At 40.0% G+C, this 20,002-nt stretch overlaps 1 protein-coding gene across 2 annotated transcripts; it reads left to right on the forward strand.

The window, feature by feature from the left end:
* The first annotated feature begins 93 nt into the window (after window positions 1-93).
* Dtwd1 (DTW domain containing 1) lies at window positions 94-19,685 on the forward strand. 2 transcript variants are annotated; one of them, XM_036184552.1, is made up of 5 exons: window positions 94-181; window positions 2,797-3,111; window positions 8,021-8,164; window positions 9,108-9,366; window positions 16,804-19,685. In XM_036184552.1, exons 2-5 carry the CDS (start codon window positions 2,848-2,850, stop codon window positions 17,049-17,051), a joined length of 915 nt encoding a protein of 304 aa, XP_036040445.1. In that variant the 5' UTR covers window positions 94-181; window positions 2,797-2,847; the 3' UTR covers window positions 17,052-19,685. The 2 variants fall into 2 exon arrangements, with proteins under 2 accessions (XP_036040445.1, XP_036040446.1); XM_036184553.1 differs by lacking the exon at window positions 94-181 and adding an exon at window positions 188-365.
* The last annotated feature ends 317 nt before the right edge of the window (window positions 19,686-20,002 follow it).

Consider the following 20,002-nt stretch of genomic DNA (forward strand, 5'->3'; position numbering starts at 1 on the left):
TCCTTTCCGCGTGAGCTCGACCGGCTGGTCCACGGGCCTCTCCCTCCGAGCATGCGCTGTGCTTAGCGTCACCGTGGCTCTGGTAACCGTCAGGCCCCGCCCGCCGGTGTGCTGCAGAAAGCGTTCCGGTCAGGGCGCGCGGAGCGGAGGCAGTGTGGACCGCGAGTTCGCCGTGGAGCAGGTCGGCCTTCTCTCGGGTCGGGTGGCTGGGGCCGGAGACCCGACGGGCCCTGCGGAGGTCTTAGTGCGGCGAGCCCCGCGTGTTTTGTTCCTGTGCGGACACACTCGAGTGGCTTGAGTCTTAAATGACGATTTAACAGGCTTCCTAACTCGGAGGAGCCCATTCCTGGCACCTCCAGCTCTCTGTGAGCGCCATTCTCTAATTCAGGCTTTGGAGAGGTTTGAGGGTGGTCACCGAAGGAGGTAGACAGGGGTGTGTGTGCTGTTCCCATCAGCCAATAAGCAGAGACGTTTGATGTGTCTATTTCTTGGGAATGTGAGAATATTGACACTTTGCACTCCTATTTCCACGAGGTTGAGTAAGAACGGTGATGCCTAAGATTGCAGCATTTCAGGACTGTTTATGATTGGTCTCCAAATTAAACTTTACAAGACACCCTGCTTGTCATAATAGCCTGTTCTATGGAAGGGGCTTCTAGTCCTATGTTAAAAATGGCAGTATCTTGGATTTTTTTTTTTTTTTTTAAATGGATATTGTGCCTGTACAAATTATATGACCTGTTCTTAGTACTTCACACACAGATACTGAAAACAGTTTTGTCTGGTCCTGAATTAGTCCACAATTCAAGATGGGAGAAATTTAAAGAATGTTCCCTTGGGAGGCAAATAAGCTTACTGTAATGGAAAAGGTAGCCTTTTCCTCTACTTTGAGGAAAATAAAGTTATCAGGCTGCCATTTGTGCCGGGCTGTGTAGAGCCCCAAAACTGAGTAGTGAGATTCATTCTGGATGCCTCTTACAGAATTGTTTTAGTTTAGTTGACAAGTATTTGAATCTATCTAAAAGTATTTTAAAAGAAAATCAAGAATGGATAAACCGGAAGTAATTCAACTTTTGCCAGAAGGAAAATGTCACTGAAAGGTGCTTCTAAATGAACACGTTTCTCCATATCAAATAATAAGTACTCAAAAGTGTAAGATTTGTCCTTGCTTGTGTGGATAAATAAGGAACTGATTTCGAGCCTAAAAATAGATGTTATGTACAAAGTAGACAGGATGAAACTGCATGAATATAATTAAATTTGTAGAAATTGGGGAGAAGTTATAAATTTTCAGCCTAGGTTGCATAATGAATAGACCATCAAGATGCTAATTATTTGTTAGTTCCTTAGGAATAGCTATTGTTTTCTAAGTTTCCAACCCCCCACAACTCCAGCTGCATCACTATTCTTATATTTGATGTTAAGTATATACTCATATGCCCCCATGTCCTTTTTTTCATTAACTATTGTTACACACACGTGCATATACATAACCTGCACAGAAAATATTAAATAGGAAAGTTCTTACACTGTTTTATCTTTACTAAAGAATCTGAAGGGTATATACTTTTGAAAAGTTTAAAAGTCTTAAGATCATGTATTTCATCTTATGGGATATTTTACAAATACAATTGTCAGTAGCTGTCTCAGCATTAGTAGATGTGCTGTGGTTGATGGTATGTTCAAGTTGGAGAGGAACAGATCTTGTAGGACATGTCTATGTCAGGAAGAACAGAATGTCTTTTCTTCTACTCTCACTCCATAATCATCAAGAATACTTGTGATCTCAAAAGGTGTGGGCATTTTCCTCCAGCAGTAATTCTATGGTGGGTACCAGCTGGTATCCTTAAATTCAGCGCTGACACTACTGGAGACAGTGTTAGAATCCATGGCTGAAGGTTCAGCCACTAAGATGGTCCCATCCTCATAGCCAGTCACAAGCCGGCCCTTCAGAAGTTCCTACCAACTCACTATAAGCTGAGATTTGTTCAGCCCCTCTTCAGATTCCTTTGATTTGCTCATGTGGCCCACAGATCTTAGGAAACACTATTCTTGCATTTGATGGCTATTATAAAAGGATATTTTAACAGAATCAAATGTGCAGGCAGGTAGAAGTAGGGAAGGGCCCAAGCTCAGGCACTTCCTCCTGGTGCAGTTGAGGTGTCCTGCCTTACAGTGTGTGGATATGGTCCCCTTGTGTGAGCCCCTACATGTCAACTGCCCAGAAGCTCCTGTAAGCCTCTGCTTTGGGTTTTTCTAGAGTGTTTTATAGGCATAATTGCTAACAGAGTGAAAGGGAATCATCGGGGCCTGTCAGATTCTTCAGCTTTCCTTCTTCCAAGGTATAGGGCAGAATCCATTTTGAAATGGGCATTTTTTCATCTGACTATGAAAGTGGAACAATTTAAAGATAGACTGTCTATGATCTGTCCCAGGGAAAGAATTTTAAGCTAGAACAATGATCAGAATCAGGAAAACAAAGTAGTGTGTGTGTGTGTGTGTGTTCATAATAGCCACCTGATTTTACTCATACCTCTGCAGCTTTTTATTTTATTAGCATTCACTATGAGAGTTTTCTTTTGGAAAAATAGGTGGTAAGAGTTACTGAAATTGCTCTTTTGAGTTGATTGTTTTTTAATTTTGTATTTGTAAGCATAGTAATTCAGTGGGTTTTTAACTTAGCAATATCTGTTGGTAAATACTAACCCTAACAGCATAAATTGTACTGAACAATTTTATTTGTAACAACAGTACAATATTGACACTTTTCATTCCTCCTCATTTTAATTTTTACAGTGCACCTATGACACATGTTTTAGAAACAGAACATTTTGGTTCAAAGAAAGAATGGCTCTCAGTCCATCTGTATTTCCTCAAGAAAGTGAAAAAAACAATGCAAATCATGTGGAAACAAAACAGTCACAAACTGCTTCCATAGCTTCAGATGACCCTCTTCAGAACTTATGCTTAGCATCTCAAGAAGTGCTTCATAAGGCTCAGCGGAGTGGGAGGTCACGGTGTCTCCAATGCGGTGGCTCAAGGATGTTCTACTGCTACACCTGCTATGTCCCAGTGGAAAATGTGCCCACTGAGCAGATTCCACTTGTGCAAGTAAGAAGCTTGTTTCAAAGTAGAAAAATGCAATTTGGAAAGATAGAGAGCATGTGTGTGTGTGTGTGTGTGTGTGTGTGTGTGTGTGTGTGTGTATATTTGCCTACTCTAATATATTAGATAAGCTGGGAAGTGAATTATATTAGTGTGTAGGATGAAGTGCTAAATGGTCTTATTAATAAAAAACCTGGAGTCAGTTATTGGGGTGAAAAGTGAGAGATCAGAAAAGTAGAAAGAAGCCAGCCATGTTCTTACCACTTGGAGATCCACTGCCAAATAGACCTACTTCCTGTATACCCATGCCTATATGCCTTTCTGTTCTGCATCTCACTTCCTCTCTTTGCCCAGCTACATCACTTCCTGTCTGTCTGTACAGACCTCCAGACCTTTATGGTTAACTAGTGTTGGAATTCAAGGCATGTGCCACCACGCCTGGCTCTGTTCCCAGTGTGGCTTTTAACTCACAAAGAGCCAGACAGATCTCTGCCTCACAAGTGATAGGATTAAAGGCATGTGCTACCATTTTCTGACTTCTGTGTTTAATATAGTGGCTGGCTTTTTCCTCTGATCCTCAGATAAACTTTATTAGGGTGCACAATATTTTGGAGGACACAATACATCACCACATTAATGAATAATTTGACACTATTAAAACTATATCTCTTTCTTGTTTCTAGAAAACTCACTTGAGTTTGAAATGAATTATGTAATTTCAATGACATTAACTGGTTTAAAAACTTAATAATTATAAAAGACAGCTTTATAGTCTCACTTGAAGAAGCTTCAAAAAACGATTTCCAGCTCTTTGTAATGAATCTTGGGAAAACATTTTAGGTAGAATCAGGGTGGATATTTACCTGAGGTTTTGTGATTTTTCCCTGTCCGATATGTAGAATGGAGCAGATGGCCATGACCAACACTAACTAAACTAAGCTAGAGTATAAAGGATTGGGGCCTATACAGTGGACCATGTTATCATTACAGTGATTTCCAGCCTTGTGGAAAAGCCGATTTGAATTAACTGCTTTTTATGGTTTGAGGTGTTTACCAAGACTTTTTATAAGTTCATAGATCATTTATATGCAATTAAAGAATGTACTATGTATGTGTTAACTAGTCTAGCATTGACCTAAATGTGAGAAATCAGTCAAATAATTGTATTAAGTGTGATCAGCATGTATTAGGACTTCAAAGAAATTCAGTTCTACATCCAGCATAAATGGGGCTTGCCACTAATAGATAAGTTCTATTCAGAAATACATATTGTAATGTTTAAGGTTTATTTAGGTTTGAAGCATGAAAGACATTTTAATGCTTATTTTGTTACATGCATCATCTTGGCAAGTCCGTGATGTCCTGGGGGGTCTAAAATCACACATATAGACAAAGGCAAAGTTTATTGGCCAAGAATGAGGTAATATATTTCCAGTTTGCTCAGAAAAATAAAAAAATGAAAGTTTGAGATTAAGGATTTTTGGTAATGTCCTCACCAATAGGAATGTTAAAGTCAGAGTCCTGTCTTCTGTTTATAGCACAGCCACAAAAAAAGGGTCCCATTGGAAACCTTACCTTGGCAGGTGTACTTGCAGCACTCGGGAGGCCGAGGCAGAATGCTTAGGAGATTGATGCCAGTGTGGGTTAAGTAGTGAGTTGGAGGCAGGCCTGGGTTACTTAGTAAGTAAGACACTGTCTCAAAAACATTCAAAAGACTTTTTATCTTAAAGTATGTTCAAAAAAGGATTATAGATCAAAAAGATGAAAGTTGTATTTATAGGGCTACTATTTTGATAGAAATTTAACAACAGGATTATTTTCCAAATCATTGGCAGTACTCAAGTACTTTAAAAACCACACCAATTATTTGATCAATTGTATAGTTTTCTAAAGTGTATATTTAGTGCCTCCATATAAAATTTGATATGTTAATTTATATTAAGAGAAATAGAAAGTCTAAACAATGTTGTTTCTAAATTCTACTTCAGTTTTAAACAAATCTTCAGCATGTGCTTTCAGAGAGCCTGCTTGGGAAGGCAGAACACAAGGAGTAAGTCCCTCTTAAGCCTAAAGTTTTAGCCTGGAGAATTGTGATTTGTAAGAGAATGGTCCCATCAGCTCATAGGTTTGAATAGTTGCTCCACAGTTGATGGAACTTTTAGGGAAGGATTAGGAGAAATGGTCTTGTTGGAGGAGATGTGTCACTGGATGCCGGGTCAGAGATTCAAAATTCTGATGCAGTTCCCAGTGTTCTGTCTCTTTCTGCATCATGATTGTATCTCAAGATGGAAGCTGTCAGCTACTGCTACTGCCTGCTGCTGCCATGCTCCCTGCCAAGACAGCCACAAACTCTGATGCTCTGAAACTGTTATCCCCGAATAAACTATGTCTTTTCTAAGATGTCTTGGTCCTAGTGTTTGCCACAGTACTAGAAAACTAAGACAAGGATAAATCAAACATATCTTTATTTGATGCAGAATTTGGAAACTATAAGAAATGAGTAAAGATAAATAAGGGAAACCCAAAAAGCCTCCAGCTTCAGCAGCCCTGTTTGAAAAGGCTTTGCTTTGGGGCGAGCACTTGTGTCTGAATGTATCAGAGGAGAAAGCTGTGTGCCAAGTCTCTTGTTAAAAACATAGCCATTAGTGGACAAATGGGCATCCTGCTGCATAGTTCAGAGTAGAGTATCTCTTCCAAACTGTCCTCTGGTGTGGTCTGTACTGTAGTGTTTACTCTGCCATGTCAGTATTTAATGTGATTTTCCCATCAAATGTGTGAACCAGGACACAAGTGTAAATTCCCATCGCTTGATGTGCTTTGGCACCACTAGAAGCTCAGACTTACTCAGTGAGAACTGATGGTAGCCTATTGGGTCCTGAGGTCGTGAATTTTGTGTAATTGTCTTAAATTAGAGATTTTAGTCCATAAAACTTCCTTTTCATTACACAATTAAAGTAGTATATATGATTTGTAAAACTTACTAATAACATTTGATTCTGTGTTCTTTGGTCTTCTTTGTTTTTTATTTTATTTTATTTATTTTTTTATCAATTCTGTGTTCTTGATATAAAGTCGATCAGAACTATTAATGGTAGCCATTGAAGTTTTAAACTCTACTCATCAACTTGTTAGAAAGTCAGTTTTATTAGGAATCTTTGTCACCCCTCTTTCCTACTTCACCTGGGCTAAAAATGCTGCTGACCTGGTATCCAGAGACCTCAGGGAAAGGGAATTAGAACGCCAGCTGAGACTGAGCACTGTGAGGAAAGCCGCGCTCATTCAGAAGCAGACCAGTGTCAGACAGTCTCTGAACTGCCTACTTAAATGGTAAATTTCCTGCAGTTAGAAATTGATATTTTGATTTCCTGCAGTTGGCCCTATGTCATAAATGATGCCTGGGCTGAGTGAGGATGAAAGAGAATAATGATGTTGAAATCCTAGTTGGAAACTGTTGGAGGTGTGTGTTTGTGCCTGCATCCCTTTGAGGTATACTGTTTATAGCATCTTGTCCTCCCGTAATTGTTCAGAAAGGAAATTTGTTTTACTTTGTAGTGTGCAGCAACCACTTACCCCTTTAAAAGATAGACTTGAGGGCACCTGAAGGGTCTCCCTTTAGGACATGTGTCATTCTTCACATGGCAAATTCTCTCCTAATGCAGCTTCTCTCTGGGTTCTGAAGGTAAGGCGCTCTACCAGTTTCCATCATGCTGCCTCTTGTGTGGGACTCTGTCCCCCCAATGCTGTCCCACTTTAGAGGCCCAGTCATGGCCCTGTGACCTTGAGGCTGCCTCTCTACATAAATCTCATCTTGAATAGAGTAGGGTGAGCTGTAGAACACATGATAAGCAGAATCTTTATACATTTCCAAGTAATTATTTGAGTTAAAGACACCAGGTGGAAAGATCCTATTTTATTATTATTTCTGTATAAGACCCCAGAAAAAGTAAACTGAAATGACAACTGGCTAGTGGGAAAGAGAGAGGAGAGGATACTAGAAGACCTTTTGATGGTGGCAGATCATTTTCTTGATTGTGGTAGCTAGTTCGCAGATATAATATATATTAAAACGGTCTTAGGCTGGAACAGTTTCCTGTTCCAGAGTAAAATGGCTGCCTTCCAGGGCCTGTTTGTAGAGCTCTTACCTTCTTTGTATGAAATGAGGGTCTTGGAGATGGTAGGTATACTTATCAAACAACAGCATCTGAAATGAAGAAACTTAAATAGTTAAAAAAAAATAGCTCAAGAAATCCAAGAGAATTATTGTTTTTGAACAGAAAAATTAATAATACTTTAATTAAGGAAAATACTTAGGCAAGTATTATTGAGATACAGCTTATATCAAGTATAACTTGGGAAAGGTTATTCAAAAACACTTTAAGGCAGTCTGTTGTTTTTTCTATTGACAGCTTAATTTGTGCTGTGAAAATACATTGCCAAAGATTACAAAACTTAAGGTAACTTTGACTTGAAAAAATGTATGAGGAACAGGACTTCAATTTGAATTTTAAATCTGAGTTATCATTTAAGCTTTCATTTTCTTTGAAATATGCATAAAGTAAATCTAGAGTTTATAGAAATTATTTTTTTAAATGTCCTTGGCATGGATGCTGAAATGTAGAGTTGGACTTAATACATACAGGTCTTAAGTAAAATGCCCCTGGATCATTGCTTTAAGAGCAGGTTACATGTTGCCTGGGCTAAAGTAGTTGCTCAGGTACGTGATCAGCATTGAGGGCGCCATTGGGTTGGATGGATGACTTACTATCCTTAGTACCCTGGTTTAAACAGTGTGGTCTCCCGCTGTAAGTGTGCTTATTGGAACTCAGTGTGAACTGGCTGTGCAGCTTCAGAGGTTTATATTGACATAAAAATCGGAGTTGTGTACTTCCTTTGTTCATTCCTCTTTTCTCTTTAGCTCCCACTGAAGATCGATATCATCAAGCATCCAAATGAAACGGACGGCAAGAGCACTGCTGTGCACGCAAAGCTTTTGGCGCCCAACTCTGTGAGCATCTACACATATCCGTGCATTCCAGAGTATGAAGGAAAGGATCACGAGGTGGGCGGCTTGGCACTTAGAACCCTCATGGGAGCTCTTAACTCCATCCCCTTTCTGAACTTATTTGAACATGATTTGATATCCTCTTAGCAATCTAATGTTATGCTCATTTAATGCTAAATATGCATTTTACTTTAATGATGCTTTCATAGTGTATATCTCTGTGTTATTCGAATTTATTTAGAAAGTTATAATTATAAATAATATCTGAGTTTGATCTAGTAATATGTTTGTGTACTCTGCTCTGTTAAATACCACTTATCTGATTAAGTAGAACACACCATTATACTCTATACATTTTTTTAGACAGTTTCACTGTGTAGTCCATGCTAGCTTTGAAACTCAAGATCCTGTTGTCTTAACCTTGTAGATGTCAGGCCTACAAGTGTATCTCACTGTCTCCACTCTATTATACTATTTTATACTACCATCACTAATGGCTGTAAAAAACCATCACACCATTTCCTTCCCTGCCTTATTTATTTTATCTTTCCTTATTATACAAGTGAAAATAGTATTTAGTCATTAAAGAGTTTCTAGTGGTTGTTTTTTAAAAGTATCATGTATATTGCCTTTTTGTCTCTTTGGCTAGCCTGTAACTCTTAGGAAACCCAGGCTGGCCCTGATTTCATGCCCCTGCATCTCTAGTGCTGGGATTATAGGAGTATAGCACCATACCACAGAAATTTAATTCAAGGTACTGTTAATGTGGCTTTGTCAATCAGTGAGTAACTTATTTTGAATTAACATTTCCAGATAGTATGATTATATGCAATTAGGAATAAGCTAAAAACTTTACCATATATGGAAGAAAACAAGTAATAGAATCAGTGTAATGCTTATTTTTTAGACATTCAGCATCTCTTTTTTCTTAGAGTTTTAAGTCAGAATTTATGTTGAAGATCACAGCAGCATGGAGCTAACTTGAGTTTCTTTGTTTTAGGTTGTACTTGTTTTTCCTGGGCCTCAGTCCATCTCAATAAAAGATGTCTCTTTTCATCTGCAACAAAGGATTGAAAGTAAAGGTCGAAGCAAAACTGATGACCTTGATATGCCGCCTTTTAAACTCAAGAGACCTACGGTTGAGGAAGGCTGGGATTTGAATGAGAGCATGTGCAAAGGCCCAGCATTGAAAAGAGCTGTCTTTATTGACAGCACCTGGAGCCAGACAACCCAAATAGCCTCTGATGAGCGCCTTCGGGGTAAGGACATGTGTCTGGGATTTTCCTCTGATAGCTTTTATTTAGAAAAGCTTCAGATTTGTAGCTCCCTCAATAGAAAAGTTACATTCAATGTTCACATTTGCTCCATTTCTCTTCTCCCTTTCTGTATTATACGTGTACTTATACATCTATGTACATTGTTAATGGAACTGTTTTAAAGTACGTAGTAGGCTTTGCAAAACGGCACTCTAAATAGTATTGCTCTTTTTAATAATAAGGACACTCCTATGTAATAAATACAAAGCTATCATCACTCCTAAGAAAATTAGCAGAACTACAATATCTAACATGCAGTCTGTCCTCACATCTTTCTGATGAATACAATAATGGCTTTTGCAGCACTTTCCCCTGACACAGCATTTAAATATTTAAATACTTAAGCATTTAGATTTTCGATGCTTGCATAGCTTTGGTTTCTTAATCTAGAACAGTTTCCTAAATTTAAGTTTTCTTGATTTAGATTTTAGTAAAGTGGTCTGATTGGTTGTTTAATGTCTCAGGATTAGACTCAGTCTAGATATTTTGGTTAACATACTTTTTAGATTATTTAAAATTTATGTGTATGTATGTGTGTATTTGTGTGCATGTACATATAGAAGCCTATGCAGGTCAGAAGAGGGCAACAGATCCGTTGGAGCTGGAGTTGTAGGCAGTTGTGAGCTTCCTAATGTGGGTGCTGGGAATCAAGCTTGGGTCCTGCACATGAACAGGAAGTGCTGTTAACCACTGTTCTGTTTCCCCAGATCCATAGTTAGGGTACTTTAAAGAAGAATAAATCCAGGCTTGTCTATAGCTGGTCCAGCTGTATCTGTTGTTTGTTGTCATTATTGACAGTATGTCTTTTATCATTTCATCAGTTGTTTGGTTGAACAATCCCTGAACATTGAATTGAAGTTGGCATATAAAACAAGCTTCCTTATTTATAATTGATTATGATGTTGATTGCCAGATCTTTCCACCATAAAGGTTTATTTTCTTTAGTAGAGTATTATTTTAAGATGTGTTACTTTTGTTTATGTTGCATTTGTCCAACTCTGGGAAACTGTTACTATGCCTATCTAAAACATCTAAAATTGACCTGAACAGCCAATAGCAAGGCAGGAGAAAAGATAGGTGGGGCTGGCCAGCAGAAAGAATATATAGAGAAGAAAAAAGATGGAGGAGTGAAAAAAAGCAGCAGCCAGAGAAGGAGAAGGACCCAGCTACACAGCAAGCCACAGAGTAAGAGAACCGGAAAAGCCCAAAAGCAAAAGGTAGTAGATGGGATAATTTAAAATTTAAAGAGGAAGCTGGCTAGAAACAAAACAAGCTAAGGCCAGGCATTCCTAATTAAGAATGAGCTTCCATGTGTTATTTCTTTGAGAGCTGGGTGGAGGGTCACCCTAAGAGTAAAAGAGCCAGAACACAACCACCACCACCAATTTTTCTTTAGTATACTGGAGTAATGCTTCAGGCTACAGACTTTCTCAGCAGTGCTTAATATTCATGGACTAATCAGTCATTAAATTGAGAAGTGAGAAATGGAGAAAATTTAGTCATGTTACTTCTTCATGTGTTAATTGGCCTTTTTATTACTGGCCTCAGTAGTTTGTACTAGTATTGGCCTCAGTAGATGCAGCAGAATACCTCAAACCTACTTTGACTTTCTTCCTGACCCAAACTTGGAATTATCATTTTCTTAAAGACCTATGGTTCACTTTACTAGGATCTGATTTTAGAAGCTGAGTTATGTAAGTTGATTACCACATGCCGTTTGTTAGTGAACGGAGCCAAGGAAACAAGTAGGTGCACATATTGTGCGTTCCCAGTGGTAGTCTAACTCAGTTTAATATTTTAAGAATTTCTTCTTTTTTACTTCTATCTCTATGCCTTTTATGGAAAAAATTCCCATGTGTATAAATGTCTGTGTGTATATATATATAATGCATGTGCATATGTGTTTATGTATATGTAGGCACATGCATGCCACTGAGTGTGTGTGGTGGTCAGAGGATAACGTCTGGTGTCATCTCTTGCCTTCCACCATGTGTCAGACAGAGCCTCTCATTCACTGCACCAGTCTGGCTGACTCAAAGCTTCTGAATGTTCTCCCATCTCTACTTCCATCTCACCAAAGGGGTTGGGAATATAACTGTGTGCTGCTGCATCTGCCTTTACCTGGATTCTGGGATCTACTCATGTCCTTGTGCTGTTGTGCAGCAAGCGTGTTACTCACTGAGCCATCTCCTAGCCCTGTGTGCCTTTTCCAATTGAGTGAAATGCCGAGCTCCTAGTAACAGATTAAAAGTGACTTTCCTTGCCCAGTAACACAGCTAGCGATCTGAAGGCCAGGGGCTCACACCACTTCTCTTGTTTCTCTGCACCTTTTCCAATGCTTCAGACACTCCCCGTGGTTTCTCTAAAAGCTTCAGGATTTTTCCAGACATTGAACAGCTTTGTGATTAGAAGGCAAGAAAGTTACTCTGTTGGTATTGTGTGGTTGCCAGAAGGTCTCAAGAAAGGACGTACTACAATCTTAATCATTTCCATACTAAGAAAGTACAAAGTTCATTTCACTGGCTTAATAATTTGTTAGATAATTAGATTGTATCTGTGGGTCACAAGACTTTGAAGAACTTATTGTTATTTAGTAGATGAATCCATGCTGCCCTGTGCTTTGAAGGAGTGAGAGATCACTGCCTGCCACGGCCCCTTGATCCTGTTACGGCTGCAAGTTACTCCTCAGTCTGAAGATCTGTCTGGGATGTTTTTCTTTTTATTACCTTTTATGGTAATTTCTAGGTTCAAATGAAAGAACACAAGTAAAAGTCCCTGAAAAACCTATAAATGGAATTATTCTGGTACTATTCAAAGTCAGTTTGTTTAGGTTTGCCTCAAATGAAATTTGTACAAAAGATTGGTTTCTCCTTCCTGACTTCCATAGAAAGCATACATCTCACTTCTGTGCTTGTTCATAACCATGAAATGGTTCTCTACAAGCAATTCTCGGCATGTCCTAATTCAGCCCCTGCCTCCTCTGACTCCTCAGGAATAATGGAGGCAGGCCATATCTATAGCCTCCATGTTTGTAAAGATAGACTTCTGGATAAACCAAATTGCCTCTATAAGAAATGATCTATGTTTGTAAAAAGTCACAGGCTTTAGATCTTAAAATGCTTTTTCATTTGGCTAAGCTGAACAAACCACACTTCAACTCTCAGATGTGTGTATTAGGAGTTCGCCTCCATTGTGCGTTCTGAATGAAGAAATTAAAAGTCACTGTAACAGGCTGGACCCATGGCTCAGTGGGTAAACCATGGAGTCAGTTCCCAGCACATACATGGCTCATGACCATCATAACTCCAGTTCCAGAGCATCCAACACCCTTATCTGAGGCATGCCCATGGTACACACTCATACATATGTACAGGCAGACAGTCATACACATAAAATAAAGCAAAAGGACTTAATAGCGAAACTATTGCTTTGCCATTGTTTACCGAGACCTCAGCTCTGGACATTTCACTAGTATCAGAGTAAAACACTAAAAGGTACGAGTCCTTGGTGTAACTTTGTTCATTCTACCTAAAGCCAAAATGCAGAGTGGCATAGCATTCTGGAAGATTCATCAGAGGGTAGATGGACTCCAGATTATTAAATTATCAGTGTACCATAATGTTTTCCAAACCTAGGCAGCTCTTTCTCTTCATTTTTGAGAACATTGATACAGTTTTTGAAAAGGACTTTGGTTTGTGTTTAAACACTGTCATTTCAGGGTCTGTGCATATGGTCATTTATCAGCTTAATTAGCTTGATGCAATGCCGAACCTGTCATACACTGAACTCATTTAATGCTGTTAATCCCGTGGGTATGGTGGTCTAGCTGCTTGTGCTCCCAGCCTCACACTGACTGGCAGCTGTTCCTCCCTGCTCACCCCATCGTCTCAGCACATTGTTACACTGTCCATTACCACCCTGAGAAAAGACACAGACGACATAGAGCCAGTCATTTACTCTCAGTACTTAGACCAGATACTTGTCTCCTCATTGACTCACCCTTTGCGACCAGGAGATCCTCCAGGCTGAGAGCAGCACTGGTCTATAAGACTGAACAGAAATATTTAGAAAGCTGTTTAACAACATTTAGGGAAAGCTCCGTAGAGTGATCTTCCCTTTGGTCATGCCTTTCCCAGCCATAAGCTTTTGACCAAGTGTAGAGTATCAGGTGTGAGTTCTCTCCCATGGAGTGGGCTTCAGGTTCAGTCACAGAGAGCTTGGTTAGTCTACAAATAGCTGTGCCACTGTCGCATCCCACGGGCATGTCTCACTTGGCAGCTTGCTGTTGTAGCACACAGGTCTAAAGGGAGCGAGCAGCCTAAGTGGCACCTTTCAGCACTCTGCATGCTAGCCAGCAGGAAAGAAGAGTTTCAGTCTGTAGCTGGAGCTGGCCTGGTACTCACTGTGCAGCCCACAGTGACCTCCAGAGTGCTAAAATTACATAATGTGCACCATCACACATGAGTTTTTGTTTGTTTGTTTGTTTTTCCCTGAGTAAGTTTTAATTTTTTTTAGATTTTTATTTATTCTGATTTAAAATAATCCTTTCTGAATTCTTTCAAAGAATTGTGCGGATGGCACTTTAAAAAGTTCAAAATTGGGTGGGCAAGGTGGCTTGGACCTGAGTTCAGTTCCCAGGACCAATATGGTATAAAGCAAGAACTGACTGCTGTAGATAGTTCCCGTTCTCTCTCTCTCTCTCTCTCTCTCTCTCTCTCTCTCTCTCTCTCTCTCTCTCTCTCTCTCTCTCCCCGTTGCTACTGTTTGTGTTCATTATTTCTGTCTGTCCTTTATTGTCAGTCCACAGCTAGACTCTCTACTGATCACTGTTTTACACTGCAGTGGGTATTTGGGATTATGTGACTGTGACCACTTTGTTGCTCAGCATTCTTTTGTCCCTACTTCCTTTGCTGAAACATATCTTTCAAGAATTCCTTCGAGGGTCCTGTTGGCAGAATAGTGTGTGTTTTTCTGTGTAACCACTCTTGTCTTTGTGAAACAGTGTTTTCTAGGTTCACATTTTAGCTTCCTTATTCCTCTGCTGTCTACAGCATTCTGTTGTTGCTGAAGATGTTTCATATCATGTTACTTAACAGTTATTTACACAAAATATGTCAGTTTTTTCCATATGACATATTTTTCCATATGTCATATTTCCATATGACAAAGTTGGTAAGTATTCTTAAGGGATTTTCCTCCATACTTCATTTTGGTTGCTGCTCTCTTTTACCCACATTTACTCCTCTCTGGATATACAGATTTAACAGTTTGATGAGATGGAATTCTGGGAGTTGTCTTTGTGAGTCTTGTGGCTTCGCTTTATACAGTGTTTTCCAGTTTCATGTATTTTCCTGCATTTTTCAAAATTTTACTTTTTCCTTATGTCCAAATAGAATTCCATGGTTTACTTACTACATCTTTTCTTATCCATTGTTCTGTTGATGGACATGAAGGCTGGCTTCATTTCCTTGCTATGGAGTAAAAAGCAGTGATGGATGTGGATGAAAGAGAATCTCTGTGGTGTGATAAGTCCATTGAGTTTTATTCACAGCAGTAGTATAGTGAGGCTGTGTGTTAGTTCCATTATTAGTGTTTTGAGAAACTTCCCTTGCAATTTCTGTAGTGGCTCCACAGTTTACATTCTCACCAGCAATGAATAAGAGTTCCTTTTCCCCCAGCTCCCCACCTTGTAGAGATCTCTCACTTCCTTGGTTAGCTTATTTCTAGATAGTTGGGTTGGTTTTGCTTTGTTTTGTTTTTGAAGCAATTATAGTGGAATATTTTTCCTGATTTCTATTCTCTGCAAATCTATTATTGGTATACATAAAAGCTACTGGGTTCTGCATCCTTTGACTTTGTTGAACATGTTTCAAAAGTTCTCTAGTGGAGCCCATTGGGGTGTTTTAAATCAGGAGAATGGGCGCACTGTCTATTTAAGAGTTTTTTAGGAAATGGTCTGTCTTCCTTTGTTTAGTATAATTTTGGCTATTGTTTGTTATATATAGCTTTTATCATATCGTGGTGTGATAAAAACTCTTACTTTCTTGAGTACTTTTATTATGAAGGCATGTTGAAAATAGTTAAGAGTTTATACTGGTTTAGTAAAGAGATTCTCCTCCAAGATCCATGACTTCACTAGCCCTGGGTAGATGGCTAGGTTTTTAGTATCAGGCATGATTTCTCTCTTTAGTGGGTTTAGTTAAGCCTGATTAAAGAGCTGTTGGTTACCACCAGGACATGGGTGCACCACTGTACCCTTAGGATTATGGTGCCGTGCTGGTTGTTGTGGTTCATAGGTATCAGAGCTGGGTAGGACTATTGGTGGCTCCCCTCTTTTGGAAGCTTACATGGTGCCTTCTGGTACCAAGAAAGCTAGTCCTCAGGGAAGAGGCTGTTGGGCTCGTTCAAGGACCTCTAGACCTTATGTCTAAAGTGCCTAGTGTCTTCAGCAGTAGGGATGTTTACCTTCCACCTCTGGGGAGCAACTAGGGGCAGAAATAACAACCTGTAATAGTTGGGAGGCTCTTGGACAACAGTGACCAGCAATAACTCAGAAGAGGGCTTCTCATGCCTGGTGTTGGGGTTTTAGTTATATCTTTGGCTCTTGGAAGGAACATTGTTAGCCCAGATGAGAAAACTTCATTTATACTATGTATGTATGTTTATGCACCTACTTATATGTATTACAATAGTATGATTCCTTATAACTTGTTAAGACCTCCTTACTATTATCTTATCTTCCTGCCTTCTTCCTAGTTAGATCTATAACAAAATTTAAAGGGGAAAAAAAAAAGAGCAAATAAAAATGACAACGATTGTTGCTGGGTGTGGTGGTGCACACCTTTAATCCCAGCACTCGGGAGGCAGAGGCAGGTGGATCTCTGTGAATTTGAGGCCAGCCTGGTCTACAAAGTGAGTTCCAGGACAGGCTCCAAAGCTACACAAAGAAACCCTGTCTAGAAAAACAAACAGACAGACAAAACAAAAACAAAATGACAGATAAATCCTTTTTGCAAGTGGATAATGAAGTTCTGTGAACAAGTTAAAATTTAAAAAGAAACTTTAGATAGAAGCTAGCCGGATAGAAACCCTGAGATAGAAGACTCCTTCTTGTTGACTTTTTAATGTGTTTGCAAGGTCTGAGAACCAGGGAGAATGGGGATGCACATGTTGTCTCTCTATGTACCTCCGTACATTTAAAATAATACCCTGTTTAGAATTGGAATAGAAGGAACTTATCTTCACTTTAAAAACAATCCTTGAAGTAATTAAATTATCATTGTGTATCAACACATATTATTGTACCAGTTATTATTATTGTTCTCAGTAATAATGCGATTGAGAAGTATTTACATGTTCCCTTTTTTGTTTGTTTGGCAGAGTTATTACAAGTTGAACTGAAAACAAGAAAAACTTGCTTTTGGCGCCATCAAAAAGGGAAGCCAGATACTTTCCTTTCCACAATTGAAGCCATTTATTACTTCCTGGTAGACTACCATGGTGACATGCTGAAAGAGAAGTACAAAGGACAATATGACAATCTTTTATTCTTCTACTCTTTTATGTACCGCTTGATAAAGAATGCCAAAGGCTCTGGAGAGAAGACAAAACCCAAACTCATCCATTAGTTCTGCACGCTCTGCTTGTCATGTTGCTCTGCTGATGTTCACAAGCTTGCGGCGGTTAGCCTGTTTACTCTGGGGGGTTAGCCTCTTTACTCTGGGGGTTAGCCTCTTTACTCTGGGGGTTAGCCTGTTTACTCTGGGGGGTTAGTCTGTGTACTCTGGGGGTTAGCCTGTTTACTCTGGGGGGTTAGTCTGTGTACTCTGGGGGTTTAGCCTCTTTACTCTGGGGAAGTCATCGTGCTCAGTGCCTGGTAGAGGATGGGGGTGGGGGTGTCCAGTTTTGTTCCTTTTAAAGGAAAATTTGAATTTTGGCAATTTTAAAGAGATAGTCCTGATTAAAAGACATAGCTTAGAAGCTATTTGCTTGCTTTGGGCATATCTCAGTTGCACTACATTTTAATATGTTGTGTTACATTTATGTGGTTGACATTATATATGGTTAGAGATTGTCTTATCCTTTCACTTATACTTGCCCTCACCTTTGGATTTTTAAACTAAGTCAGAATCTTGGCAAAACAAAAAAAGTGAAACATAATTGAGGTTAGTGGCAGAATTGGCAGAGGTAGTGTGTTGTACTGTCTCTGTAAGTCCACACTTCCTCCCCGTGCCTGGCCTCCGCTCTGGGAGAGAACTGTGCCGTCATGGTCACATGGTCCTGCCAGAGGGATGCGCATATGACCTGTTTTGGCAAGTCAGGTGAGTACTTAGGCCCAACAGAATCAGGTCTGTTTTGATGTGCTAGGGACGCCATAGGAGATAGAATTTATTTTTCAAGAGTGAGCAATGTGGGGTTAAAATATAAATTTCTTCATGTTTGAAACATGACTCTGGGAATAAAGGTAAGCTTGAATTGATTTAAGTAGGGCCAAGTCTGGATCGGGGTGTGGCAGGGTGGAGGTGTGTGCTAAAGTTAGACTTCCCTAAGCCGAGTCTCTTGCCATTCACGCATTTCAGCAAAGCGTCAGAACAGTTAAAAGGTTGAAGGGAAATCTTTGCCATCTCACAGCGGCCATAACCCACATACTTCAGATGAGAGTGCTGCACAGCCCTCTAGCAGAGGAAACCTGTAAGAACAGTGAACTGCCTGTGCTTGCCCTATTTCTCTTTGGTATGATAAACTAAAAATGGCCTTAACCTGCTGCTCCCTGCCCTTCGCCCCTTCTTTTGTTGCTCTCAAGAACCTCTCACTCTGAATCTGAGCCACAAACATTTCCAGGATGGCTGTATTTGTATTTTTGTGGTTTGGCTGTTGACATATAAATGTGCATGGCCATGCTCACCTGCTGGAGGGTGCAAGGTGGCCTTTATCCTGCCCCTGTACTCCTGTGTAGTCAGGTGACATGACAGCCACCTACCACCCACCTGACACGTGTGCAAGGAGTGCCTCACAGCACTGGCACTGAACTGGTTTTCAGCATTGTTGTGCCAGTATGCAGCCTATCTGTGGATCGGATGCATCTCAAGCATCTAGGAAGGGTTTTAGCCCCATTATTTCTTAAGCCCTTGACAAATGGCTTTTTCTTAGTTCCCATCTTACACACTGGCAATACCAGTAGGCTTGCAGGATTCCCTGTGGCTGCCAAAAGGGCTTTGGGATGTAATCTGCAATGTTAGTGGAATTAACTAGATTAATGGCCTGGATATGTTTGGCACCCTCCTCTTCCTTCAGAGGACTGTTTCCAGCCACTCAGCCTGCTCATCCTGACATGACTGTTTGGTTAGGCCAAGAGACTGATGCTGTCTCTTCATGGACTCCATGCCACAATGGCAGATGCTGTCCAGTGTGAGTCAGTTTGCTTTTGGCCCCTCCCTGCTAGTTTCTCTCCTCCTTTTCAGTGTTACCACCCAGCACCAGGCAGTCTAATAAAGCTGCAAATCCAATCCTACCCTCAGGCTCTTGCAGAGAAGCCAGCTATTCTTGGTGGGATTTGGTCAGAAAAGCAGACATCACTTAAAGTGTTAGCACGATTTTTAAACAAATGCAATAAAGGAATTGGGGCTTCCCTAAAGGTGAAGTTATTGTGGGAGTAAGTCCGGAAAGCTTCAGCAGGGAAGGATCAGAGAAAGGGACATCAGAGCTGCTAATACCCAGGCCTGGCTGTACAGACCTGGAAGGCTTCAGCTTGGAAGGCCTCTCAGTTACTCGTCCCACACATCTAGACTTGGTGACAGGACCTTCTCAACCCATTTGGAAGCCTTCAGAAGTAATAAAAGGACTTTGCTTGGTCTTTTCTTTGAGGCCATGTTAATTTAGTCTTTGTCCCAGGTCTGTCTTTAATAATCATATTTTATTTGATTAAAAAAGAGTTTCATTTTCAATCCAGAACCCTAGGTTCCTTGCTTCCTCTCAGTTGCATCGGTATGCTGCCTCATCTCTGAGGTTCTCTCCGTACAGTGCCTTATCTATTGCAGTGACTAGCAGCTGGCTTCCTCGAAACCCCCCCAAATGTCACAAGTACAGTAGGTACATTAGGAAAACCGATGTCTTCCATGTTATGGAAGGATGATATAACAATGTTGGGTCTCAAGATACTAATGGTTAAGTTGTTAATTGTTCCAGTGAAAAGTATTGCTAATTATTGAATGAACTTTATCTTTTTTTAATTTTTTAAATTTTTTTGTTTGTTTGTTTTTGTTTTTTGAGACAGGATTTCTCTGTGTAGTTTTGGTGCCTGTCCTGGATTTCGCTCTGTAGACCAGGCTGGCCTCAAACTCACAGAGATCTGCCTGGCTCTGCCTCCTGAGTGCTGGGATTAAAGGCGTGTGCCACTGCTACCTGGCATTTAATGAACTTTAATTGAAGACTACCAGCTTAAAAAAAAAAATCATTGCCCATTCATGAGAATCATTTATCAACAGACAGTGGATGTAGTCCAACACATGAAAAATGAAAGGAAAAGCCTGGAACATAAAGGAAAAAGACAGTTGAGTATTTTCAGGAAGAATGTATTTAT

The sequence above is a fragment of the Onychomys torridus genome, chromosome 4 (genome assembly GCF_903995425.1).
Source record: "Onychomys torridus chromosome 4, mOncTor1.1, whole genome shotgun sequence".
Taxonomy (NCBI): domain Eukaryota; kingdom Metazoa; phylum Chordata; class Mammalia; order Rodentia; family Cricetidae; genus Onychomys; species Onychomys torridus.